A 25315-nucleotide genomic window follows, 5' to 3' on the forward strand; every position below is an offset into this window, starting at 1 on the left:
ACAAGTACCAAAATAAATGGCATTTGGTTGGTTTTCATCACAAATGAGTGCAACTCACTGTATGTTTCATTCTGAATGTTTAAAAAACCAAAAGTAGACCTTTAAATAGCATTTCGACATTTCACAGCCACAACATCCTATACCCATTATGCATTGCCTATGATAATGGCAGCCTTAGAAGCAGATAAGTGTCTTTGATAGATTTAAGTGGGAACCTAATACCTCCTATAGTTTGTCTTATTGGTCCTCTAAGTGTACAATGTCTTTATTAAACTCGCTAGCTTAGAGCGAGAGTCACCTGTGCGGCTCTCTACCTAGCAATCACAAAACATTAGAGACGTTTCACATGTGTGCTGCATTGCACTCAGCTGTGTCAACAGTCTGTCTATTCAGACGGGCAAGACTCTCTGTTTCACTGCCATAAAGGAATGAAATGGGGGAGGAAGAAGAGGTGGAGGCCGTCAGACAGCAAACAGCAGGACTGCATACAAAGAGCAGTCGAATCCATCACATATGATGGCGAGAGCAAAAGAAGCACTTGGACTGTGATCTCCATATTTGTAAGGTGTGGTGTAATTTATGCTGCAGAATGATTCATTGCGATTTATTGTATCTTACTTATATTTTATTGTATCATGCCAAATAAAGCGTAGGCTTGGTTAAGGGCAATAAAGATTTGGCTTGCCTGAAAAGACCTGTAATGTTATCAGTAGCCGAGTGATCTCATCGTTACTGAGGGCAGGCAGGTGGGGTGTGTGAATAAAGAAAGAGAGCTAGATAGACACTCCCTGGCCAAAGTTTGCTCCTGCCTGAACAGGGAGGCTCCTGTCGTTGAAAACTCGATCCGATTAAACCTGAGCCCTGAACTTTGAGATTATACCTAGCTGGTTAAGAAATCTAAAGATCCGGTGTTTATTCAGGTTGCAAACATTTAAGAATAGTCTCATTCACTCCAACTTCATTTAAGCCTACTCAGCATTCATGTTTAGTTGCAAAGTACAAGTATGCAGTGCAAGGACGTAAGCAACAAGGAAGCGGCAACGTTATCCGATTTGCTCCAGAACAATCTTTTCGCAGAGTGCGTAGTGCCAGTTCTGGTTCTTTGTCTTCTTAACTTGCTCTGCTGGGCTTTAGCAAACTCAGAAGACTAGATGTAGCCTCAAGGGTGTTACGTGAGAAAGAAGAGACTTACTCCTTTAAAAAAAGACAAGGAAAAAGTGCTGCTTTTCACAGGCTCGGGCTGTTTTATTTGACCTTCTTGGCCTTATTTTTCATTCATCATTGATCCGTAACACCTGACTTTAGCTGGATAGCTTAAGGCTCTAATATAGGAGGTGAGAGAAAGGAAACGGATAGCTCACTTCATCTTGCCCATGGCTGTCGGTGTAGGGTGGCCCATAGATCAGCACTGTTATATACTCAACATTGTAAAAGCTCTGCAGAGTTAATTCTTAAAGAAGGAACATGCATAAGAAATTAGGCAAATGGAAAAAGCAAGACTTCATTGTTTTTTTTTTTTACATTTTCAAAAGAGTTTGGGGTTTACATTTTCAAAAGAGTTCGGGGTTCAAAAGTGACAGTAAAAGCATGTATAATGTTACAAAATATTTAGATTTAAAATAAACGCTGTTCTTTTGAACTTTCTATTCAGGATAAAAAAAAACATATAACAGTTTCCACAACAATATTAAGCAGCACAACTCACTCTCTAATGATAATCTGATTCTAATGTTTACCATGTAATAAAAGTTGTCGCATATAAAGTTAATAACATACTCAAAAGTCTCTTTATTTGAAGTATTGTTTATGTTGAAGCACAAATAACGTGAGATGAGTTACATATATAATTTTAATGCTTAGGGCAGGGATTTGTTTAAATCCCTTACCACAAGTATGAGCAATAATAATTGCAAATCTTGCTTGACAACATCATAAATCATCTTTAAGGTTGTTAAACTGAACTTTGTAAAGGATTCGTTTAGCACAGAAGATTAACTAGTACACATGTACAAGTTTAAAGGGTTACTTCACCCAAAATGTAAAATTCTGTCATTAATTACTCACCCTCATGTCGTCCCAAACTTGTAAGACCTTTGTTCGTCTTCACAATTTAAGATATTTTTGATAAAATCTGAGAAAAACTAGCTTTCTAAGCCTTGAACGTGGCAGTACCGTTGCTGGGTCAGAAAGCTCTCGGATTTCATCTAAAATATCTTAATTTGCGTTCTTAAGATGAATGAAGGTCTTGCGAGTTTGGAATGACATTAGGGTGAGTAATTAATGACAGAATTTTCATTTCTGGGTGAACTTTCCCTTTGTGTACTGAACTGAGGGTGAGTGGACAAAAAGTCCAAATATCTTTTATTCGTAGCTATTTCGCTGAGAAGGATGAATAGCAAAGACAAACGAGTGTGTGTGTCTGTGAGCGGCTAGCAGGGTATGAGAATGTGTCAAATAGAGTCAGAGGAGCTTAACGATAGTTGTGGACCAGAAAGAGGTGGTAGCGGAAGAGAGAACGGGTGAAACAGAAAATGAGCTTTGTCTCTGCCAAACGACTGTCCATGCTTGAGTGCTCATTTGGATGACCGGTGGATACACACAAAAGAAAGCAGCTCCTTCAAGCTCAAAAGGGCACTGCTGAAAAAGCAGTCAAGAGGATGATGACTTCACCAACGCACAAACACACTCTCACTAAAGCCTGAATCTGATATACCGCACTAAGCTAAAATTCACTACATTTTTGTTGTATACTTTCAGCATTTCTGACACTTATTTACAGAGTGAACTGGTGATGAAGGTGAATAGTTAACAAAACTATTCACACTGGCACATCTGGTGCGAAAACTGTCATTCATATCAATTTAAATCTGACTTTTGTGTGTGTGTGAGTGAGTATAAAATTATTAGTGCTGTCAAATTGATTCCTTGCGATTAATCGCATCCAAAATAAAAGTTTGTGTTTGCATAATACGTGTGTGCACTGTGACGTATATATATTTAAGAAATATAAAATATCTAAGATAATATAACATGTACACTGTAAACCCTAATGCTGTCTTTACTTATACAATCAAGTAATGTTGACTAAACATTACTTAAAATTTTGCATTTTGGACCTATTACTTAAAAATATGAGTTCATTTAACTTATTTACTATCAAAATGCATAAACTTAAGATTTCAAGTGTTGTGAGCTCAAAATCATGATTAATCATTTGAAAAAAAAAATCATTTTAAAAAGTCATCTTGAATGTTGAATTTTCAATACAACTGAAATATTTGAGAGAACATCACATAAGCTGACTTCATAAATTAATGTTGATTTTCCTGAAAAGGTTTTTTTTTTTTTTTTCAAATACTCACCATTATAGTGAATAGTGTTACTTTTGGTTGGGCACTTGGAACTTTGTTTATATTACTATAGTTTTCTTTCTGTTGTTGCAACAATGCAGCATGAAATCAGAGTTCTTTGATTTCAAAGGTGATCTATATTCTAATTAAATCATTAGGTTTTTTAGGTAATTAGGTAATTAAATCATGAGGTTTTTTTATGCTGATTAATGATTTTACAAATTTACTGATTTTCTTTTTTATAAACACTATAAGAAGCTTTTAACTGCGTTTATATAATCTTTTAATATTTGGGGTAATGTGCATGAGTCACACACAGACTTCAACATTCAGCATGTGAATCACAACAATGGTAACAACTCAATTTTATTTATTTTTATTAACTATCAATAACCATTTTATGAGCTTTTTTATTTGTTTTTTGTTGTGCTACTACTGACATGACTTGCAGTCAAATATAAGAACATTGTTTAACAGTTTTAAGTTACATTTTCATGTTGAGTTAACTTAAATATATAAGTACACTTAAAAAAATGAATACCAAGTGAACAAAATCGTTTAAGTACATTAAATAAGTGCTAAGTTTGTTGAACTGAATGATTTAAGTACAGTCTACAAAACCGCCAAGTTAAATAAACTTAAATATGCAGGTTTTGGAAGATTCCATTACTCAATTAATTTGAGGCAACGAGTTTACTCAATCAATTTAGTCCAATTAACTTATTAGGGTTTTCAGTGTATATGTATATATAAAAATATACACATATTTATATATGATTTATATTACACATAAATATTAGTGCTGTCAAACAATTAATTGCGATTAATCGCATTCAAAATAAAACGTTTTTATTTACATAATGTGTGCATACTGTGTATATTTATTATGTATATATATATATATAAATGCACACACATACAGTATATATTTTGAAAATATTTACATTTATTTTCATGTGTATATTTATATTCATATAACTGATTTATATATAGATATTTTTAATATATAAACATAAGGGGGTTTCTTACATTTATACATTCATGTGTGTATTTATATATACATCATAAATATACACAGTACACACACATATATTATGTACACAAAAACTTATTTTGGATGCGATTAATCACGATTAACTGTTTGACAGCACTAATAAATATATATTACCTATTTTTTAAATATACACATGTATGTGTGCATTGTATGTGTGTCGATTATTCCCTTGAAATTGTAACTGCGATTATTAATTACGATTATCACGATTTACATTGGATGATGTTTTGAATAGCTTCATACCACTGTTTGAAGCAACTGCATGCCACATTTTTATATATAGTTTCTTCTTTCAATAGCTTAACTGCCCACTATCAATTGTCTTCTACAAGCCTGATTGAGTGGATTAGATCCGAATTGACATGCAAGAACATTTACCTAACAATAAACATTCCCAACAGGATTCCAATTCGTAAACACGAGTCCTTTACAATACTAACCAACCCTGACTAAGAAGAAGCTATTGTTATAAAGAAGCTTCAGGCATTCTTCAGCATTAAAGCGCAAGCTTAATTGCCAGTACACTCTTAAGCACACGAGTGCAACAAGAAGTTTATATTTACAAAAAATATTTCCCCAAAGTTAAATTCTTTATCTTCAGTAGATGTAGCCCGGTTAAGTTCAAACAAGACTTGGAATTTGGAAATTCCGAACAAACGTCTTGGCATATTCAAACACAATCCGTGCGATCTGTAATTGTAATGATTCACTCAGTGCATTAAGGTTGTTTCATAGGTATTCTGCCACACCTTTTAATCGACTGTGGTTGAGGAAGTTGTGAAACCCGCCCTGAAGCGATAGAATATGATGACAGAAATACAGCAGCTCTTTTTTTTCTGGCTGCTTTGTCTGTTCATTTCTTCACCCTGAAGCGAGACATTTCACAGCAACCTGAGTGCCTCAATGAACAATAAGAAGCGCTCGCACTGACTCAACATGGCTGACCTTGCACGTAGGTGTGTGTGCATATTTGTGTGTGCGAAGAGAGACAGAAAGGAAGCAAATTTCATTCTCAGACTGGTTCGACATCCCCAGTGACTGATTAAATCATGAGACGGCCATGACCACACCATCTCCACAATGAGTTAACAAGCATGAAGGCTTTCAGATCTTGACTTGACATGCTAAAGTTTGGTCCTGGTTGAGAGTATCAAGAGCCATAATGATGGGAATGTTAAGTGGATTGGGGAATTGCACAGCCTCCATGCAGCCTTCCCCCTTCTAATGTTTCTCAACTTTCCCAGAATGAGGGTCAGAGAGAAGGGTCTTATTGGACACATGGCTTACTAGGCAGTATGAGTTCAATGACATGCTGTGAGCTGATGGTCACATGAATGAATTCAGCTTGGGTCATTTCTGGTTCACTGTCACTTTAAATCTTGAAAACACATATCTTGAAACATACAGACGATTCAAAATTATTATTATTAGTGGAACTGTTATTATATACTGCTACACTGCAATAATCTAAATATTTATTATGTGAAAATTAGGGCTGTCAAACGATTAATCATGATTAATCGCATACAAAATAAAAGTCTGCCTAATATATATGTGTACTGTGTGTAATTATTATGTATAGATAATTACAAACACATTCATGTATACATTTAAGAAATATTTACAATTATAAGTATGTATTATGATTTTTATATAATTTAAATTACATAAATTAAAAAAAAATTACATTACATATTTCTCTTAAATATATACATAAATTTGTGTGTATTTTTATATACATAATAATTACACACAGTACACACACATATCTTACGCAAACTCAGACTTTTAACTTCACAGCCCTAATGTGTTTTTGTTTTTAAAAATTATGCCTATCCTACGACTAAATGCAATTAAAAACAATACAGTTCAAAAGTTTGGGATCTGTAAGATCTGCATTTATTTGATTAAAAATACAGTAAAAACAGTAATATTGTAAAAAAAAATAATAATAATAATTGAAAAAATAATAGTTTAATATATTTTAAAATTACAAAGTTTTCTGTATCACAGAAAGAACAGCATTTTTTGTAACCATTTAATGCATCCTTGCTACATAAAAGTGTTAATTTAATTTGAAATAAAATGCAAACTTTTGAATTTTAGTGTTATTTTAGATGTGAAATGACACTATACCGTGATTCTTTCAGAAGAATGGAGGGAACACATTCTGGTGATGTACGTAAATCCAATGTTGGACATTGTTGGTGGACAAACTAAACTACACTGTAAAAAACTTTAAAAAAAAAGTTGTTTCAACTTAAAAAGTAAGTGTTCATGCTGCCTTCAAATTTTAAGTTTACTCAACTCAAATATCCATGTATTCATGTAGTACAACTTAACATTTCATGTTGACTAAACTTAAAATTTTAAGGAAGCATGAACACTTACATTTTTAAGTTGAAACAACTTTTTTTTTTTTTTTTTTTACAGTGTAGAGAGCTTGAAAAGTGTGTTTAAAGTGAGTTTACTTTCTAATGATAAGCCCATGATAGCTGAAGAAATCTTTGCTCCTTCATTCTACATACATTCAAACACAGTTTGAGAAATTGCAAATTGTATGCGAACGAAAAGCTGGCAATTGCACCAAATTAGGAAGCCAGAAAGAGATTACCAAGGTTGTCAAATAGAGGATTATGATATGTAAAACCCTGTTTATCCCTAGTGCTCATTTTCAAGAAAGAGTCAAGTTGGCTTCAAAAAACTGTCAATATCATCATCTTTTTGGCGGAGGATGCGCCACAAGACTTCAGCTCCTGTAAGCGCAGTTGACGTTCGCAGAACTGCTGTGAATATCATCAAAGCAAAGCCTGACTAACTCTGAGCAATTCTCTGACCTTCAGAGAGTGACTCTACACAGCTTCACATATGTAGTGGAGGTGGTTGAAGCAGAGGGATAAGTTAAGGCATCTTAAAACGTGTATTCCCCTGGTCTGCACTTTTAAAAAAAAGTGGTCCGTTTCTCTTTGAACTGGCTTGGTTAATTCTGTTTGCCGGGCTCCTGCATTCCTCAACCTTCTTAGGCCTCCTGCTCACATGCTTACATAAACTTTCTCAGCGATTTTTCTCTCCACCTCCCGCTTCACTCTTTTCTCGATCTTTTTCTTTCCCGAGACTCCAGAGAAATAGTTGAGATTCCAGTGTCAGAACCGAGAGTATTATGAGGGAACCCTCGGCTAAGCTCCCATCACCCCACCTCACCCCTCCTTTCCCAACTTTAATCATATCATGCTCTTGGTTCCCAGACTTTTTTTCAGGGGCTTTGAAAGGGCTCTACCCCAATTTACTTTTACTTAATGTATGCAGGAGCACCTAGTAGGAAGAATACTTGTACTACAAATGAACTTAATAATTACTTCATAGAGCCATGAATAATAACTGGCCTCAAAAGAAGGATTTTCTTCTGTTTCAGCCATTATTTTAGATTTCTAACTGTCCTGCCAACATTTTCACTGATGTGTTAACATACAAGAGATATATATATATATATATATATATATAATAACAGATAATTAAATATATTTTACCTAGCTGAATTCTGCTGAAATTTTCCGTGGCCCCAACACCAAAAAAAAAAAAAATAAAAAAAATAAAAATAATAATAATAATAATAATATCAAGATTTATACTTATGAACTTTATAAATAGTATATTATAATATTATAAATATTAGATTAGATTATTTTCCGATATCTCTACTTTTTTTTTTCAAATTCACATACAAACTGTAATTTAATTATTATCATTATCATTTAAGTATGATTTTAAACATGATTAAATGTGATCAGTGGCCCCAACACAAAAAATATAAATAATCAAAATTTAAATGTATATATCTTTTTCAATTATATTATACAAAACATTATTATTTATTATAAATCATCAAATACACTTTTTTCACAAGTAGAACTTGCAACCAAACAAAACCTAATATTTAAGTTTACAAGCCATAAAAATGCATGTAGGCCTGCAGGCCATCCTTGACCTTGAGTCCTAAATATACAGAATATTGCATGACCTTTATAACTTTAAAAAAAGAAATAAATGCATGTTTGGGAAAAGATGCACTCTAGGCTAAAACTTCCTTGGAACACAAATCTATTTTGGGAAAATGGACTCCCACTGCCAAGGTTATCGGCCTCTAATAGCGGATTGAGGAAGCAATTAAAGAACGAGTGCTTGATGACTTTAACAAACACTGTGGCACACAAAAGCCATCTTATCTGCAGGGCATCCTGGACAAGTGATTACGGCTTGCGGAGCCTCTCGAGTCAACCCTCTATTTCCGTGTTACGCATCATTGCGTCTTCACTATATCGTCCGGGCTAACAAAGCAACTACCAACCTGACTACCACTGAAAAACAGCTTGCAACATCTGGCTGGAGGGAAAAATCATACTTAGGAGAACACAATGATTTGACCGACTTAATATAGCGCACTGTCTCGCTCTACATATCACACTAATCTAATCATCTTAAAAGCAGAGAGTGAGCAGAAATCACTTTTGCAAAACAGGCCAGTTAAGATATAAACCTATATACTGCAATATTGAGAAAAACACAAATTCTGACCAATTCTAAGCTGGTTCATAAAAAAGCAGAAAGAAAAAGAAGAGGAAATTTGCCAAAGCAACAAAGGGGAGTTTTTTTCCTGCCTGCTTTACCCTATTAATTCCAGCTGAGAGCTTCTTTTGACACTTGCCCAGACAGATCCCATTGTCCAGAAGACCTTGTGTTTTTGCAGAGGCCTGGCAGTGAGCGCGGTCTGTTTGTTTAAATATCATGTTTGTACTTTAAGCATGCTCTTTCCCCCGTGAATTGACTCCAATCTCTGAGCCCTTCCTGATAACGAGCGTCTGTCCTCAGTTATAACAACATTTTTTCGAAGCATGAAATAGCTGCCCAGTGACATAGTCGGCACTGGCATTATCGCTAGGCCGCCGCATTAGCGTCCCAGTTCATGCCGGAGAGCTTTTCTCTCCTCTTTTGGGAAGGCTGATAAGACTATGAAGTGAGAGTATGTTTCATACAGGGTGCTGCCTTGACATTTTGAAAGCCTCACTTCTTTTTTTCCTTTCACTTTTCTATTTATAAACGTGTGCTCCTTGGAGTGTTTCTGTGTGGCGAGGATCAAAGGCGTTTAAAATATTGCAGGGAGGAGTCTGGCGAGGCAGTAAAACACAGGGAATAGAAAAGTCATTTGGTTCAAACCCCAGATGTTTGACTCTTAACTAGGCTCCTAATTACACCTTTACATGTCATTACGAACGTGAATTTATACCTAACCGTTATCTAGGGGCAAAGCTTTGCAACCGACATTCCAAAACAAACACAGACACTGTGATATCAGTTTACATACATTCAAGCGTTCATAACAAATGAACCAGTCTAAATAAGGGGGTATGTTCCTACTTTGATTGTTTCAGAGGGAGTTTCCATGGGCAGTCTTATAACTAAAAATCTAAAAACGCACCTAGGCAAAAAGACACAAAAAATGGCAATACACATTATCCTTGTTGCCGTTTTTAACTGCTATTTATAAAGTTTAACACCACCACACCGCATGCAAAAAACTAAATTAAAGCTGAAATCAGAATATGGCTTAGCCCAGTTATCAAATTGCAAAGACTACAGTTCAATTAAAAAAAATATATGAACATAGCATTTCAGTGCGGCACTGTGTTCTTTTACACGTGAGCAGCTCATGATTCTGTGCTTTCAGTGTCTTACAGCAACATGGTTTGCATTAAATGTCACACCACACAAACTCATCATGCATGTGCTCTGAATTTTAGGTTGCTTATAATTCGGAAAGGCATGGAAAATGAATAACGCACTCTACCGAGACTCTAAAGGGACATGGTTAGCCGCTTGCTAGTGGTAGCCTGTTACATTACAGTACATAAAATCGCTGAAGAGTCTCGGTCACGCAACCACTAAATAGTGCCGTGAGTTCCAGTGTGAAGTGTTTGAATTCAGAGAAGAACACACATAACTTGGTTTATAGCCAGCCAGCGCTGACAAAGAGGAGAAACAGTGTGCACAACGATACAGTCAGACGGCTTTCTATTCTACAAATCACCATCATTTACCATGAATTTACTGTAGTAGCACTATGTGCACCATGGTATTGTGTCAGATATGTGGGCAATCATGTGTTTTTTTTTATATTATTAATGTAGTTGTGTATTAAGTGTATTGAAGGAGGAGTAATGGAATATATTAACAGTATTTTTTGTGATTAAGCTAAAGTGTTTATGCATTTATACTAAATGTATTTAGACTGTTTTTCATACAAATTTATAGAAACCACATTACATTTTTACCACGTTACTGAGGTGCTATATTTGTGGTTTTAACTGTGATTATCATTAACTAAATGTATGCTACTATGAATTGTTACCATCGTTATTAAAAAAAAAAAAAAAACACTTAAGCAGTCAGAATAATTAAATTTTGCCATATAAAATGAGGTTGCTACAATTTTTTACAGATATTTTGATAATGAACATAAATATACATTTGCATCCTAGCTCAAGCTACTATCAAATGTGCATTTCTAAGAGACAAAAAAATGTTATTATTATTAACATTATGTGGCAACATAAACCTGTTTCTTGATTTAAAACAATATTACTCATTAGAACATGTAGAACTAAGATTTTTAGTATTATTATTATTGATTTATTTTGTTAAGGAAAAATTACTGGAAAAGTGTAAAGAATTCAAAAACAAAATATTTGTCATGTTCTGACCATAAAGAATAGTTTAAAACCATAATTAACCATCTGGTTTTTACAACTTTCATATTGGAGGCAAAAATCTGCATTTAAACTTTACATTTTTCGTGATAATTATCGATATCAACTGATATGAAAAAGATAATCTTGATAATTTTTTGGCCATATCACCCAGCCCTACTGAGCACCACCGACAAACATCTAACTTGTAAATGTGTGGCAAGTACTGCTGGTCCGTAGTATACACAGAGTACATGTGATTGTGAATCTCGAAAGTGAAAGTGAAAAGCGAGCGCGCATTCAAAAGCGTTTTCAATGGGCCGCATATTAATAGTGGCTCTCTGATATCCGCAATTTTTATGCAGTAAAAATAATATAATTGCAAGTGAAATATATTTTTTCCTCCCATCTCGTATTTATTTCCTTTAGGGGTTCCATAGTACGCATCATTTCCTTTCCAAACACTGTATTCGGATTTGGGCTAATCCCTACAAACTAAATCATTATTAATTATTATTACACAATATAATTCTATATTAAATGGTAAAGCCATACAAACAAGTGAAGCAAATCTGGAGCTTTTCAAATCCCTATATTTAACAGAAAAAAATATACAATCAGATTTTCTCCTGATCATTAAGCTCTAACCACAAGTATGTTAATGAAACACTTAAGAACAGATCAGGTAATTAACCACTTAAGAACAGATTAAAATCAGCATTAATAATTTATCTTGGTGATTGTCAGTGTTCAGTAAAACTGCCTAACCAATCATTTGAAGTTAGAGGGTGCACTGCAGCACATGGCATATCCATCTCAAGATTTATTTTAAAATAGACTCTAGTGCTGGTTAAGATAATATGTGATAATGAACATGCACTGAGAATCGCTTAGTGGGGTGCTGCAGGGTGCTGCAGGGTGCTGCTTTGTACAACAGACTACCTCAGTGAAATCGGGCAATGTGATGATATGTCGTGCCTTTGTTTAAATGTTGGCTTGTATTGCCAAAATGCACACAAAACAATACATTTGTCTAAATGCACATATACACACTTAGTAGTTGTGCAAGTTTTTAGCGGAAAACACTGCAGTTTCGCTGACCGCTGCATGATGCAATGATTTGCTGTGCCTTTGTGGCAAGCTGTTGTGATTATCCGTCGAGCGCAAAAGCCCAACAGTGAAATAAAAAGCATTCATCTTCATTTCTCATTTCCAACCTCTGAGTAGAAAAGCCGTGGGTGTGACATTCATAGTCCCAGGATGCGCAATGCTAAAATGTCAGTTAACTTTGACGCACAGTCAGATACAGTTTGGGAGCAGATGCATCATACAGTTTGTCTCGCGTCGGTGGTTAGCGTCTCCGGTTTCGCACTCTGCTTCCACCAGCACCGTGTTTACATCTGCTGTCACTCGCCTTCGATTCTCGTTAAAAAATCTGTGACATCACATGGGAACAGTGAACGCTGCAACATCGCCCACCGTAATGAGAATTGGCATGGCAGAAAGCTGGACCATGGCATATGGAATTTAAGTATGAAATACTGGGCTTAACATCAAACCATCAATCCTGTAGCGCACACGTCTAAGACCAAAAACACTCCGCTTCTGGTTTGTTTTTGGCATAGCCGGTCTTCTTTCGCTCAACTGGCTTTTATTTAGGGAACATTAAAATAACAAGAGTTAACATCAGCACGAGTGCACAAAAATGGGACCTGATAGTTGGAGACGGCAGTCGACTTTAACGAGAGAAAGTGTGCTTTTCATTTAGCACCCTACAATCAACTCCTGATCCTGCATTCCAGAATCCGGTTGCCCCAGCAACACGGCTCAAGCAGAGACTACACGGAGTCAGCCAGTCATATACCCACTGCAAAAAAAAGTGGAAAAGGAGTAGTCACACTCCTGAGAGATGGAAAAAGATGATGAGATGTTGAGATGGGTAATAGAAGAGAATAGTCACACAATAGGCTCAATATTTTGACACAAAAAGAAAGCGAGTGCAAAAGAGTGCCAGGGTATGGTCGTTACAGGGGAGAAAAATTCACTCCCGACCCCTTTCATATAGATGACCCCCTTCTCCTTCTCCCTGCCCGGGCCAAACGAGAAGTAGCCAAACATGAGAAGACAAAGCCGCCAGCACATTCCTCTGTTATCTGGCATCAGAAAGAATCAGCCAACCTTTCTCCCCACAGGAAGGGCATATAGGGGATACGGCACAAAGAGCAACACATGCACACTCTCATACTAGTGCTTTGTACATTAAACTAATTCATTTCTTTACTAGTCTGAGGAACAACAGCCAATACCTGCTGCAAAGCAAGTTTTGAAAATCCCAACTACTCTGATAGTGTTTTAGTGATAGTGCCACATAACCACTGCTGAATCTACAATGCATACAACACGACCACCAGTAAGGTACAAGTCATCAATGAATTATGATCCGGTTCTTTTGAGGGAAATTAAAAACAGGCAGACCAGTGTAGTCGGATTACAAATCAATAAATCTTATTTGACTCTTTTTAGGGAAATCAAAAACATACGCCTCAGTGACACTTATGAGCCAGTTCTTAGAAGTGCAATTCTGTTCTCCGAATTTCTCTCCTCCAAAAGTGCTAAAAGAATTGTTAATGAACAGAGAACTTCATTTGCATTAGTAAGTATCAAGTGGACAGAGTTTTCAAAAATGCTGCATTGGCTACTACAAAAGTGCATTTTGAAATGTACTAAAAAAGATAGTGGGGTTGTATGTCTTCAAAGAGAATTCCAAAAAGGCTTGCCAGAGCATATGGACTTAAAAGAGTGAAAGATGTTAACAGTTATGTTAATAAAACGACAGAGAACATAAATTAAAATGCATTTAGAGACTGAGTTTGAAGATTTTGGCTTTGCCTAGTGAATAATCAATCTTTGAAACATCTAACCAGAAGTTGTAAATGTTATTTCTTATAAAAGCATTGCTGTATTACAAGTCAAGCTACATTTTCTGCTCATCAGTCACATGGGGAAGAGCAAAAAGTCACTGGTTTTCAATGCTGCTTCATGCACAAACAGATATTTTTGTGCAGCGAGTCAGGGGGATTAGACATGGTTGCATGCTCAGCATTATGGGGCACTCTCTGACCTAATGGTGTCTGGCTCAAGCAGGTATGTTTGTATGTTAATGTCTGAGTAGGTATGTTCAAATTTACTCAAGGTTTTTGAGGAAAGCAGGAATTTTCTCCACATAGTGGACTTCAATGGGGATCAGCGGGTTGAAGATCCAAATTGCAGTTTCAATGCCGCTTCAAAGGGCTCTACACGATCCCAGCAGAGAAATAAGGACTTTATCTAGCGAAATGATCTGTCATTTTCTAAAACAAATATTTATATACATTTTTAAGCACAAATGCTCGTCTTGCACTAGCTCTGTCTCCACGACTTAATGCATTACATAGTCATGTTGGAAAGGTCATGCGTGACACAGGCAAAAGTAGCAACCTAGTGTTTACAAGGTGAAAATACAAAGATCAAGTCAAACGTTCTTGACAAAAAAGGTAAAACAACGATGTTGAACGATTTTAAAGTTGGAGGAGAAAATTAGACACTTACCCTAAACCTAGAAAAATGAAACCACGTGTGACCTTTCCAACGTGATTACATAATGTGTGAAGTCATAAACGTGCATCGCAGAGCTAGTGCAAGATGAGCATTTGTGGTTAAAAAGTATACAAATTTTCATTGTTTTAGAAAATGACTGATCGTTTCACTAGATAAGAGCCTTATTCCTCGGCTGGGATTGTGTAGAGTGCTTCGAAGCTGCATTGAAACTCCAATATGGACCTTCAACACATTGATCCCCATTGAAGTCCACTATATGGAGAAAAATCTTGGCATGTTTTCCTCAAAAACCTTCATTTCTTTTTGACTGAAGAAAAAAACACATTGAACATCTCGGATGACATGGGGGTGAGTAAATTATCAGAACAAATTTAAGTGAACTAATCTTTAACAAAAAGTGGATTCAATTATTTGATGGTTATTTGGCATATACTTTTGGATATTAAATACCAACACTGAAACAAATTAAATGTACTTAAAATGTGATATTGATGTGTTTATCAAGATAAGTACAGAGTCATTTTCTTAAATTTAATGATCTGTGAAGTGTACTCCGCATTTCAGTGTAGGTGACCCTTGCAAATTTTCACAAGAGGTGTAAATTGCTATATCACATCTTGCGTGGTCAACTGGGCAAAGAATCTGAGGCGACTTCATTACAGAGCAAATGAATACAATAAAGCAGAAATGTACTATTCTCAGAACACAAATGAGAAAACTGCCTGGTAGACGTTCTTTAAAATGCGCTCTAGTAGGAGGAGGTATTAGGAGTAAAATGAAAGGTTAAACCTAATTGAGCATACAATGTCACTGGCCTCAGAATTTAAGAGCTACTCAAAATTTGAGCTCTTTTGCACTACCTTTAATGAGTTGCTTCTTAAAAGAAGATTTTGACTGATTCCATTAAAGATAGCAAAGCAATGTTTCTCAATTCAAAATAAATCCTAACTAGATTTTTACGGTGTTCCAGGTGGTTGCTAGGAGGTTTCGGTAGGTTGCCTGCTAGCCAAGTCTCGCTGATATTCTCACAACCACAACACACACACACACATATGATAAATTTGAGCTTATCTAACTATTATTGATAGTTGACTTCATGCTGACTTTGAAGCTGACACTTACAGTGTCCCTTGAGAAGGCTCAGCATCTGCAACCATTTTCAGGTTTGTTTTTATTTAATTTCATAAATATCAAAGCCTTGACCCGTGACTTTGCTCTTCACTTTACTTCTTCCCATTTACCACAGGAGGTTTATTAAATAAAGGCACAAGATTCTTTGCACAGCTCTGATGACATCAATCAATTTAGCGCATACCTCAATGACTTGTGCATCTGTGCTTGTGTGTGTGTGTCATCTTGACAAACACACACATGGCGGAATTTGCCTGGCTTGAGAACTAAGGTCTCACCAGAGCCTATTATAGCCCCCTGCTCTTGACATGTTTGTGAGAAGCACATATGTAAACACTGCAGGAGGTTCTACAGACCGATTTCTAGCTTCGCTATTTACTGCTGAAATGGAAAAGCAGACCAAATCACACCAAAAATCTTAAGTAACCATTCTGTTTTAAAGCACTAATTGTGTTCAAGTTTCATTGTCTCAGTAATAGATTATTTTATACTATGCTTGAGGAACTGAGGTTTTTGAGGGAAGCTTTCGCTCCGCTCAGACAAACAAAAATACATCTATGGGAAGACGGGATATAAATGACGGAAGCCTCACATTCCTGTAAGGCGGAACTACTGGAGTCAAACATGTAGGGCTGAGGCGAACAAAATGGGGGGTAGAAATGAATGACGGAAAACATTTAATTTGCACATTCCTCGCTCCCCTGTGGGGTCTACAAAAGTAAACAGCACAAACGCTTGGAAAATATATTCCAAAGCACCAAATCTGGCCCAGATGTGTCTTAGACTTTTTTTGGTGTTCATTCTTATAAAACATGACTAAAGGTACACCCATAGCCTCTAGCAACGTGACCCCTTGTTCTCGAAATACCCATTTAGAGCACAACAACAAATGGCTCTTTATTACTATTCTCTAGCCTTGGTTTAAAGATTGATTCCTTGCTTGAAATGTGATATTCATCCTACATGTAGTGACCTCAAACCTGAACACCTCCTACCCATCCCTCTTCTAATCTTTCCACTCCCATGAGAGCTGCTGTTACCTCAGGCATATTTGCTTTACTACCAGTCCTGGCTATGATCCTTAACAATGGGACTCTGAAAAAGACAATGGCATGGCTGCCAGAGCAGATAGATCAATTTGGGGGTCAGAGAGCAGGGGAGAAGGTCAGAGACTCCTGGTGACCCGCATGTCTAGTTAGGGGTGGTTCTGAGTGGACTGTCAATTGACAATACTCACAGCAATGAAACATTACGGTAAAGCCTACAATATCAATTAATGTAAAAGTAGCAGATCTGTTAAGTGACTGTTGAGCCCTGCAAAGTATTTGGTGACAAACTCATTCAAGTTTGTAACTTTCTGATTCACTCAAGACACCATTTAACTACTTTCTGTACCCAAATCAACTTGGAAAAATCTTCAAGAAAGCTTCCATCCATTGGAACTGCAGCAAAGCCCAATCTCCATAAGACTGGGCAGGCACAATGGCCAACAGATGGTCTTGTTGGGGGGACAACCCTATGCCAGCACATCCTGTCATGCTAAATTTACCACCCAAGAAAGAAAGATTTCCCAAAAGGGATTCAAAGAGGATACTGCTAATTTACTTTCTTAGGCAGACATGCCTGGCTACCTTGATATAGATTACAGTACAACTAGTAATACATTTCCACCTTGACTAACCTGGTGATTTGTTATGCATCCAGACACAAGTCCAAAACATTTTATGCATGACGTTTCACTGGTCTGTTTGTGCATTAATCATTTAGCTCAGCAGAAAAACCCATTAATCCAAGAAAAACACTTAATATTCACAGTCTTGTGAGCTTTGGATATATGAGGCTTACATTTTTCACTGGGTGGCCAATAGTTGGTCCGTGTCAAAGACCGTTGGAATTCCAGACTGCTTATTTTAAGCTTTTGGCACAGGTGCTTTGAGTGGTCAGGCCAGCTGAGAGAGGTATTAATACATTCTTTGTATAAAGATAATGAGGCCAGATGTTGACTTTTGAAATGTGTTTGCTTCAAAAAGCACCATTCCGTAACTCTCAGCGGCTCACGTTCATACACGTTAAGTATCCTATGGCCTACATAACAAAATAATCTATAAATGAGAAATAGCCGGTGCTTGCTTTGATTATTTAAAAAGTAAAATACACAGAGAAAGAATCAAGTAGAAAAGTATGTGTGCACGGAAGTAGGGGGTGGGGAGGGCGAGCAATCCTCTTAATACCACGGCAACTAGTGTGGAATGTCTACAGCAGGTCCGAGAGACAGCTGCTCCATCTGTTCCTGCCATCAATTCTCTCTCCTCCGGCAGAAAAATGAAAAGAATCAGGATGCTCTTCATCAGCTCTCTCAAAGACATCCAACTGCTACCACCAACCTGCACAAGTATCCAACTGATGCCACACAAAATTATATGAATCCCTCCTTCTGTACACCCCAAAAAACACCTCTAATACAGCTAGTCCTTTCGCATTTGCACCGTTCATATCACCGGCCACTTTCATGCATAGGAGATTTGTTTCCTGAATAATTCATGACCTGACAAAACATCCCCCGCTACCCCGCCCCGGTCATGAATGGATAAAAGGGATAGGAAGATAACTTACCAGTTTCTTCGTCGATAGTAAAGATCCCCAGACCCGACCCATCCCGAATGGAGTAACGGATTTCTCCATCTCTTCCTTTATCCTCATCCTGAGCTGTGATTTTCATCACTGAAGTCCCAATGGGCACATCCTCTTTGATAAATCCCTTATCCACAAATGATGGGAACAATGGCCTGTACAGATTCTCGTTCACGTCCACAACCTCCACCTCAATGTGACAACTTGAGGACAAAGATATCGGCTTCCCTTTGTCCTTCGCCCTAGCTGTGAGACTGTACACTTGCTTTTTCTCGTAATCCAGATTCTGCACGATTCGTACGGCGCCACTCAATTTGTCCACTTCAAATTTCCCATCCCCGTTGTCAACGAGGCTGTATCGTACCTGGCTAGATGGCCCAACATCTGGGTCATGAGCTTCCAGCCACATTATAACAGTACCGATGGGTAGATCCTCACGTACTCTCACCTGATAGTTTGGAGGAATAAATTTCGGAGGGTTGTCATTTACATCCTCCAGTGTGATTTTAAGCAACACGGTCGAGACAAGTTGAGGTTCAGCAGTGGCCTGGTCATGAGCTGCTATCTTGAGCACAAAACTGGGTTGCACCTCACGGTCTAGAGCCTTCTTCACCGTAACGATCCCTGTTTCTGTATCAATAGCAAATTGATCTGTGTCTGCCAATATGGAGTATCTGACCACGCCATTATCGCCAAGATCTTTATCTTTTGCTTCAACTTGAATGATCTCCGTGCCCACCGCAGTGCTCTCACTTATGTCCACAGAGTACGTGTCCTGTAAAAACTGTGGGCTGTTGTCATTCGCATCCAGGATCTTTACGTCAAGCAGACGTGAAGATGACTTCTGCGGTATTCCGAGGTCATAGACGGTAATGTTCAATGTATAGTGATCGGTTGTTTCTCTGTCAAGAGGTGCATACACTTTGAGCCATCCGCTGTCCATGTCAATGACGAAACGACTTTCAGCATCACCCCCGGAGATAACGTAAACCAGTTTCCCATTAAAACCGCTGTCAGAATCCGTGGCGCTAAGATGGACAATCCTGGCCCCAACAGGCAAGTCTTCCTTGACCTCAATCACACTGGGAAAAGTTTCTGCAAACTGGGGTGCAAAGCGATTCACAGAGTGAAAGTCTTGGAAGTGGTCTTCGGGTTCGCTTTGGCTGTGGATCTTGCTTCCTTGCAGAAGCTTTTCCGCCAGCATGCTGGCAACTTCAGTATCAACACATTTTACTTGGACCGTTTTACGTGCTGTAACGACAGTAATGTTCACAAACATGGGCTGAGTTTCGTGTTCTCCATCACTGGCTATGATCTGCAAATTGTGATAGGATACTTTTGCAGCCTCACCCTCACTCAAAGGCTGCTTTAAAGACAGTACGCCTGAGTTTGGATTCATTTCAAACAGATTCAACTCATTCCCAGCTTTTATTCTGTACCGCACCAACTGCAACTCATCAGCATCAATAGCAGACACGGTTGTGACCTGCTCACCAACACCATGGTCTCTTGGCAGAGTTACGTCACAATCCACATTTTCGAAAAGCGGCTTGTTGTCATTCAAGTTGTTAAGCGTGACTGTAACCTGACTTTCCACCTCACGTCGGAAAGGGGAACCCCAGTCAGACGCCCGCACTTTCAGGGTATAAATTCTTGGCATCAGTTCATAATCCAAAATCTCTGAACTGCTGATGACACCAGAGAAGTAGTCAATGACAAAGGGCTGGGGATTCACATTGGCAATGCTGTAAGTGACATATCCATTTTCCCCACTGTCTAAATCATTGGCTTTCACGGTTAGTACACTAGTACCTATGGGCATATTTTCATCAATGCTAGCTTTGTAAGATGTCTGTTTGAATTCTGGGGCATTGTTGTTCACGTCGATCACATTGATGATTACTTTTGCGAATGCTTGTTTGTCACTGGTCGTAACTTCTAATTCATACCTGCTCATGGAGTCTGCATGAAGGGGCCCAGTTGTTGTAATCAAGCCTGAATCTGCATTAATGGCAAAATGATTTTTATCCAATTTGTGTCTAAATGCATACTTAAGTTGAGGATACTTTGGCACAGCTGTCACCATTACAACAGGTGTGTGCAGTGGTGCAAATTCACTCACATTGACTCTGTAAATAGCTTGAGTGAACTTAGGAGGCCCTACTTTAAAGTGGGGGGACGTGACATGGATGACCTTTGCGGATGAAAACTGGGGTGGACTTCCTTTGTCTTTGGCTTGCAGTGTTAGGTTGTATCCATAGGGCTGACTATCCCAGTCGACCTGCTTAACTGCTTTGATTTTATATTCCTTACTGCCTGGACTTGTCCGCATGGCTTTAAACTGTTGAAGAGGGTCGCCTGCAACCACACTGAGAGATGCTATCTCACCGTTAGCACCTTGGTCATTGTCTTCGACAGTCACGACAGCATAAGTAGGGTCCTTGTCTGTGTCTGAGGGTGCTAGGGTTACAGCAGTAATGACCGGTGCATGCTCGTTGGCCTGCTCCACTCGTACCGTTAACTTAGCCATGCTGCTAAATCCACTGCTACCATACAGTTTCATGCCTCGGTCAACTGCTAAAATCTCTAATTCATACTGCTTTGTCTCAGAGTAGTCCAGCTTTCCGGTTAGTGTAACTACGCCACTTGTGGGGTGCACCGAAAACATGTCCGTCCATTCTCTGAAGCTGTAATAGTACTCTCCGTTCGTACCGATATCCGCATCCGTCGCCATCACCTTGGCTACGCTTGTGCGAATAGCTGTGTTTTCTGGTAAAGATATGCTGTAAGCGGTTGGGGAGAACAGTGGCCGAAGATCATTTGTGTCCAGTACCTGAATCCTGACTCGTGTTCGAGCCTCAGCATTTGAATTCTTTTCCATGGCTTTGACTGTGAGAATATAGTGGTCTCTAACCTCACGGTTAAGAATGGCACTGCTACCTCCTTTGGTCCTTATTCGCAAAAAACTAAAGTCTCCCAATTGATAGTCCTCAGCTTTGAACAGGTTCTCATTGTCTCCCGACACAATTTTGTACCGTATTTCCCAGGTAGGGTCTGTAATGTAGATTCCCATTTTGACAGGACTTTCCACATAGGTCTTAGCAGCAGAGTTCTCATAAATGGTAGCATTGTAAACAGACTGGGTAAACAGAGGGACGGGCGCAGTGTCGAGGCTTTGGATCCCAGTGCAGCTGCACAGGAGCAGCAGAACCACCAGCAGTGAAGTCACGTGGTTCTGCATGGTTGCAGCGCACTCCTCACTGAAACTGTTGAGGAAAAACAGAAAAGGTCAAGAGACAATGCAACTTTTGAGTCTTTCATGTGGAAATTTCAAATCTAACACTTCTTAAATTATTAAGATTAAGAAGTTATTCGTGGGTTGCTGCAGAACTTACAGACAACTTTTAAATATCTGTCTATGGCATATCATCCCTCAAAACAAATATGATTAGTGCATCAGCATCCATAGACACAGCCGCTGACTATTTGTCTATATTTCCAACTTCACCATAGACACCATGACAGCAGATAGGCTGAATGATGAATTGTTGTGAACACTGTGAGGATGGAAGTGCTTTTTGTGTATACATATCAAGTCACATTCCACTGCTTCTTGAATAAATTACACATTATTCTCACTGCCTCCTGCCATACATCTTCTTCAGCTAAGAACAAGACAATGTGTACAGAGAGAGATATATTCAATACTATGTTCATATGTAGGAAAACATTAATTAACATAACATGTTAATTAATATGAAAATCTGATCAATCACAAAACTTTTTTTGCTTTTTCATATCTACTTTGATCTGCATAATTTATCAGAACTCACTAATACACTCTAAAGAAGTGCTTATTACCTATTTATTCATATGCATTAGTGGTAGAAAAGGCATTATTATGGTAGTTCGTAGAATTCGTAATATTGTTTAGTCTATTTTCTGATATGCTGCACACGAGGAAAGTGCCATTTGCATGGCTAACCATATTAAACAAATCTCTAGAACACTTTCAGCGTTCGCATTTGCTAAAAGACGAACATATTCGGCTTGCTTGGCGACGACCGACGGACAAATTCAGAAATTCATAACACTGATACAACATTTAACACGTATTAGTGTGCAAAGCAATTTACAGAAGAGGACTTCACAGTCCGCGAGCGCGTGCTCGAGATTTCCCAACGTCTCCGCGACTATTCGTGCCCTCCAGCGTATAAAAACGAAAGAGACTCACGGCCGTTAATATGACGTTTAGTTCAGAAATGAAATAAATACGACTGAACTTTCTCAGCGACAACAAAGAACCATAAAACCTCTTTGTTCTCAACACACGAAACAACTATCTTATTTTTATTTCACAGGAACCTCAGCGTTAACTCTCCTAAATATACGGCAATTTAGCCTTTGGAAGGGACACAAAATTCCAAAGTAACAAAAGACGGGCTTCAGCTCCGTTGTTAAAGTGTATCCCCATCCCCCAGTCCGTCAGTTCCTATTCATTTCACGTCGCGACACTGATGCCTACATGCGCTGGCCAGATGTATGAACTGTTCCCATTTGAAAACAATTAGCTGACCACTCTGGACCGCTTATCTTAAATAATTCAACTGCAACTGAACACATTGAGTATTCCAACAGCTTTGCCAAGCTACGGTCAACTTCAAAGCTGCCCTATTTCCACTACGGAGAGCAGTGAAGAAGGACTCCCAACGGCAACTTTACACCGCGGAGCAGACAGAAACTTTTACGCATTTCTGAAAATAGCACAAAACTAGAACACGTCCAAGTAGTCCTCGCAAAACTGTAAGAGTTTCCAAACAGTACATACCTATTTCAGCACTAACGTCCTTTGTTTGGTGGCTTTTCATGAAGTTTGTAAGTTCCGAATCTCTGCATGGTACCGACACTCTCAGCCGCTCTCTCTGCTCACTGAACTATCAGATCCGCACACACACACAAAGCGCTCTTAGTATCTCTCCGCGCACGGCGCACGGATCTACTTCCTATTGGCATGAAGATGAAACGGCCGTCGCGCTCCCCTCACAGTGGGACGGGAGAAGTCTTTGATGTTTTATTTTATGTGCCAAACCTCTGTCTCTAATGAAGAAATATGCTGCATCACGCGTTTTTGGAACAAAGCAGAGAAATTATCTCAACGGCTGTCAGCAATTGAGACACTCGTTATGATAAAAGCCCCATGCGCAAGGTACCCACATCACCTATCACTAGGATGTCAAAGTAACACCGGTATTTCGATAGAAAAATTAAAATGATATATCAATACCTATCCTTTTCTACAGCATTATTGCCTTTTCTGACTGTGTTCTGTAAAAAAACGTCCGCAATCGAACATTTACCATTCATTAAAATGCTAACTTAATACATTAATGTTAACAAAGTTGCATATTTCTTACCTAAACATAAATATAAAAGGTCGAAATGTTACATTTATAGGTCGTCCAGTCACAGTGTAAATGCAAACGGTATAAACCAAACAACATGATGAAAGAGAAAACCATGTCATACCATGTAATAGCTTAGATTTTATAATTAATCGCCTAATGTATAGATTATATCCATTTCAGATCAAAGAAACATTTGGTTACTCTTTTCTCAAAACAAAGCAAAAATGTAATCCTAATTTTACTGTGTTCTTTATGCTGCTTCTTGTATTTTTTTCTTATTTTCTTATTTACTTGTTTCATGTCTTTATTTGTTTGAGAACTTAAGGCAATATTCGCTTAATTAATAAGTCATTTATTGCTAATACTTGCTGTTGTGTTGCAAGTCGTATCACTTCCCGGGCTGGTATTGCTATGGAGTGAAATCGTAAGAACTCCATACATTTTTTATATGTTGAACAAAAACCCAAAAATTCAAATTCAAAGCAACGTCCACCACATGGAAGCAGGGGAAAACTTGTATCGCCAGACGGAAAACCGTTTTAAAGCGTGGCCACAAGCAGGGCACATGCACTCTGTTGCTCGCGAATGATGGCGCTGTCTCACTGCTGTGCCAGAGCGCAAGCGATCCACGAGGCTGTGCGCTCTATACCTCAATCTGTGCAACTCACTTTATAATGCTTACATCCAGTTGCGTGTGCCCATTGCCTATGCATGACCATATAACATTACGCGTAATGACGTGTTAATAATCATGATATTTATTGCTGGTTAAGTAGCAGAAGTAAATGAGTAGTGGTTGTAGATGCAGTATTTGCCTTTTTTCTGTAATGCATTTTGTACTAAAAGTAGTTGCATTGTTTGAAAAGCTATTGTGAAAGAGGCTCACCAGATTCAGCGGGCAAAAGCCGCCGCTCCAAAGTTGCGTCTAAATGATCTCCAGGATGTGTTGGCAAAAAGAGTATGTGAGCATATCTTCGCATGGAGATTCAGTCAAAACTCGTAATAAATCCGTGGTGTAATAGCCGCTACATTTCCTTACACATTCGAAATCCTCGTGAGCAGGATTCCACGCGGCCACGCGTGCAGAGACTATCCACACTACTCACTCAGAGCTCTTGCGCTCAGGCAGTGGAGGAGGAGGCGCACGGATCCTCCGGGATGCCTGGCTGGCTTTCCGCCGCTGTGACGTCACCGCTCTCCCGGGGGAGTCGATCATTTGAGTCAGTGATCTCACCTCTACCTTACGCTTTGACGTTTCGCGCTGACTTTGAAGGCTGTTTATTGAATTATCAGCGTAATGGAACTTTGTAACTTCATACTTCAGCTGTCTGTGGTGATCCATTACATTGGGATCAATACAATAGAGCACCCTGCCTCTCAAATAGACTTTTTATTTAGTTTAATAGT

General features: G+C 38.3%; 1 protein-coding gene across 11 annotated transcripts in view; it reads right to left on the minus strand.

The window, feature by feature from the left end:
• Positions 1–25021, minus strand: part of fat1a (FAT atypical cadherin 1a) — a 94628-nt gene extending 69607 nt beyond the window's left edge. For 10 of the 11 annotated variants that reach the window (XR_007829067.1, XR_007829083.1, XR_007829074.1 and 7 more), the window contains exons 1-2: positions 24795–25021; positions 18486–21769 (exon numbers count right to left, since the gene is read on the minus strand). Coding sequence is in view for 8 of the 11 variants with exons in the window: in XM_051127637.1 (XP_050983594.1) it covers positions 18486–21744 (3259 nt within the window). In the remaining 3 variants the exon portion in view is untranslated. Of the gene's footprint in view, positions 1–18485; positions 21770–23331; positions 23436–24794 lie in introns of those variants that run through there. The other variant, XM_051127391.1, reaches the window with a different exon arrangement.
• Between the last annotated feature and the right edge of the window lie 294 nt (positions 25022–25315).

Source organism: Labeo rohita, chromosome 1, assembly GCF_022985175.1.
Source record: "Labeo rohita strain BAU-BD-2019 chromosome 1, IGBB_LRoh.1.0, whole genome shotgun sequence".
Classification (NCBI taxonomy): Eukaryota; Metazoa; Chordata; class Actinopteri; order Cypriniformes; family Cyprinidae; genus Labeo; species Labeo rohita.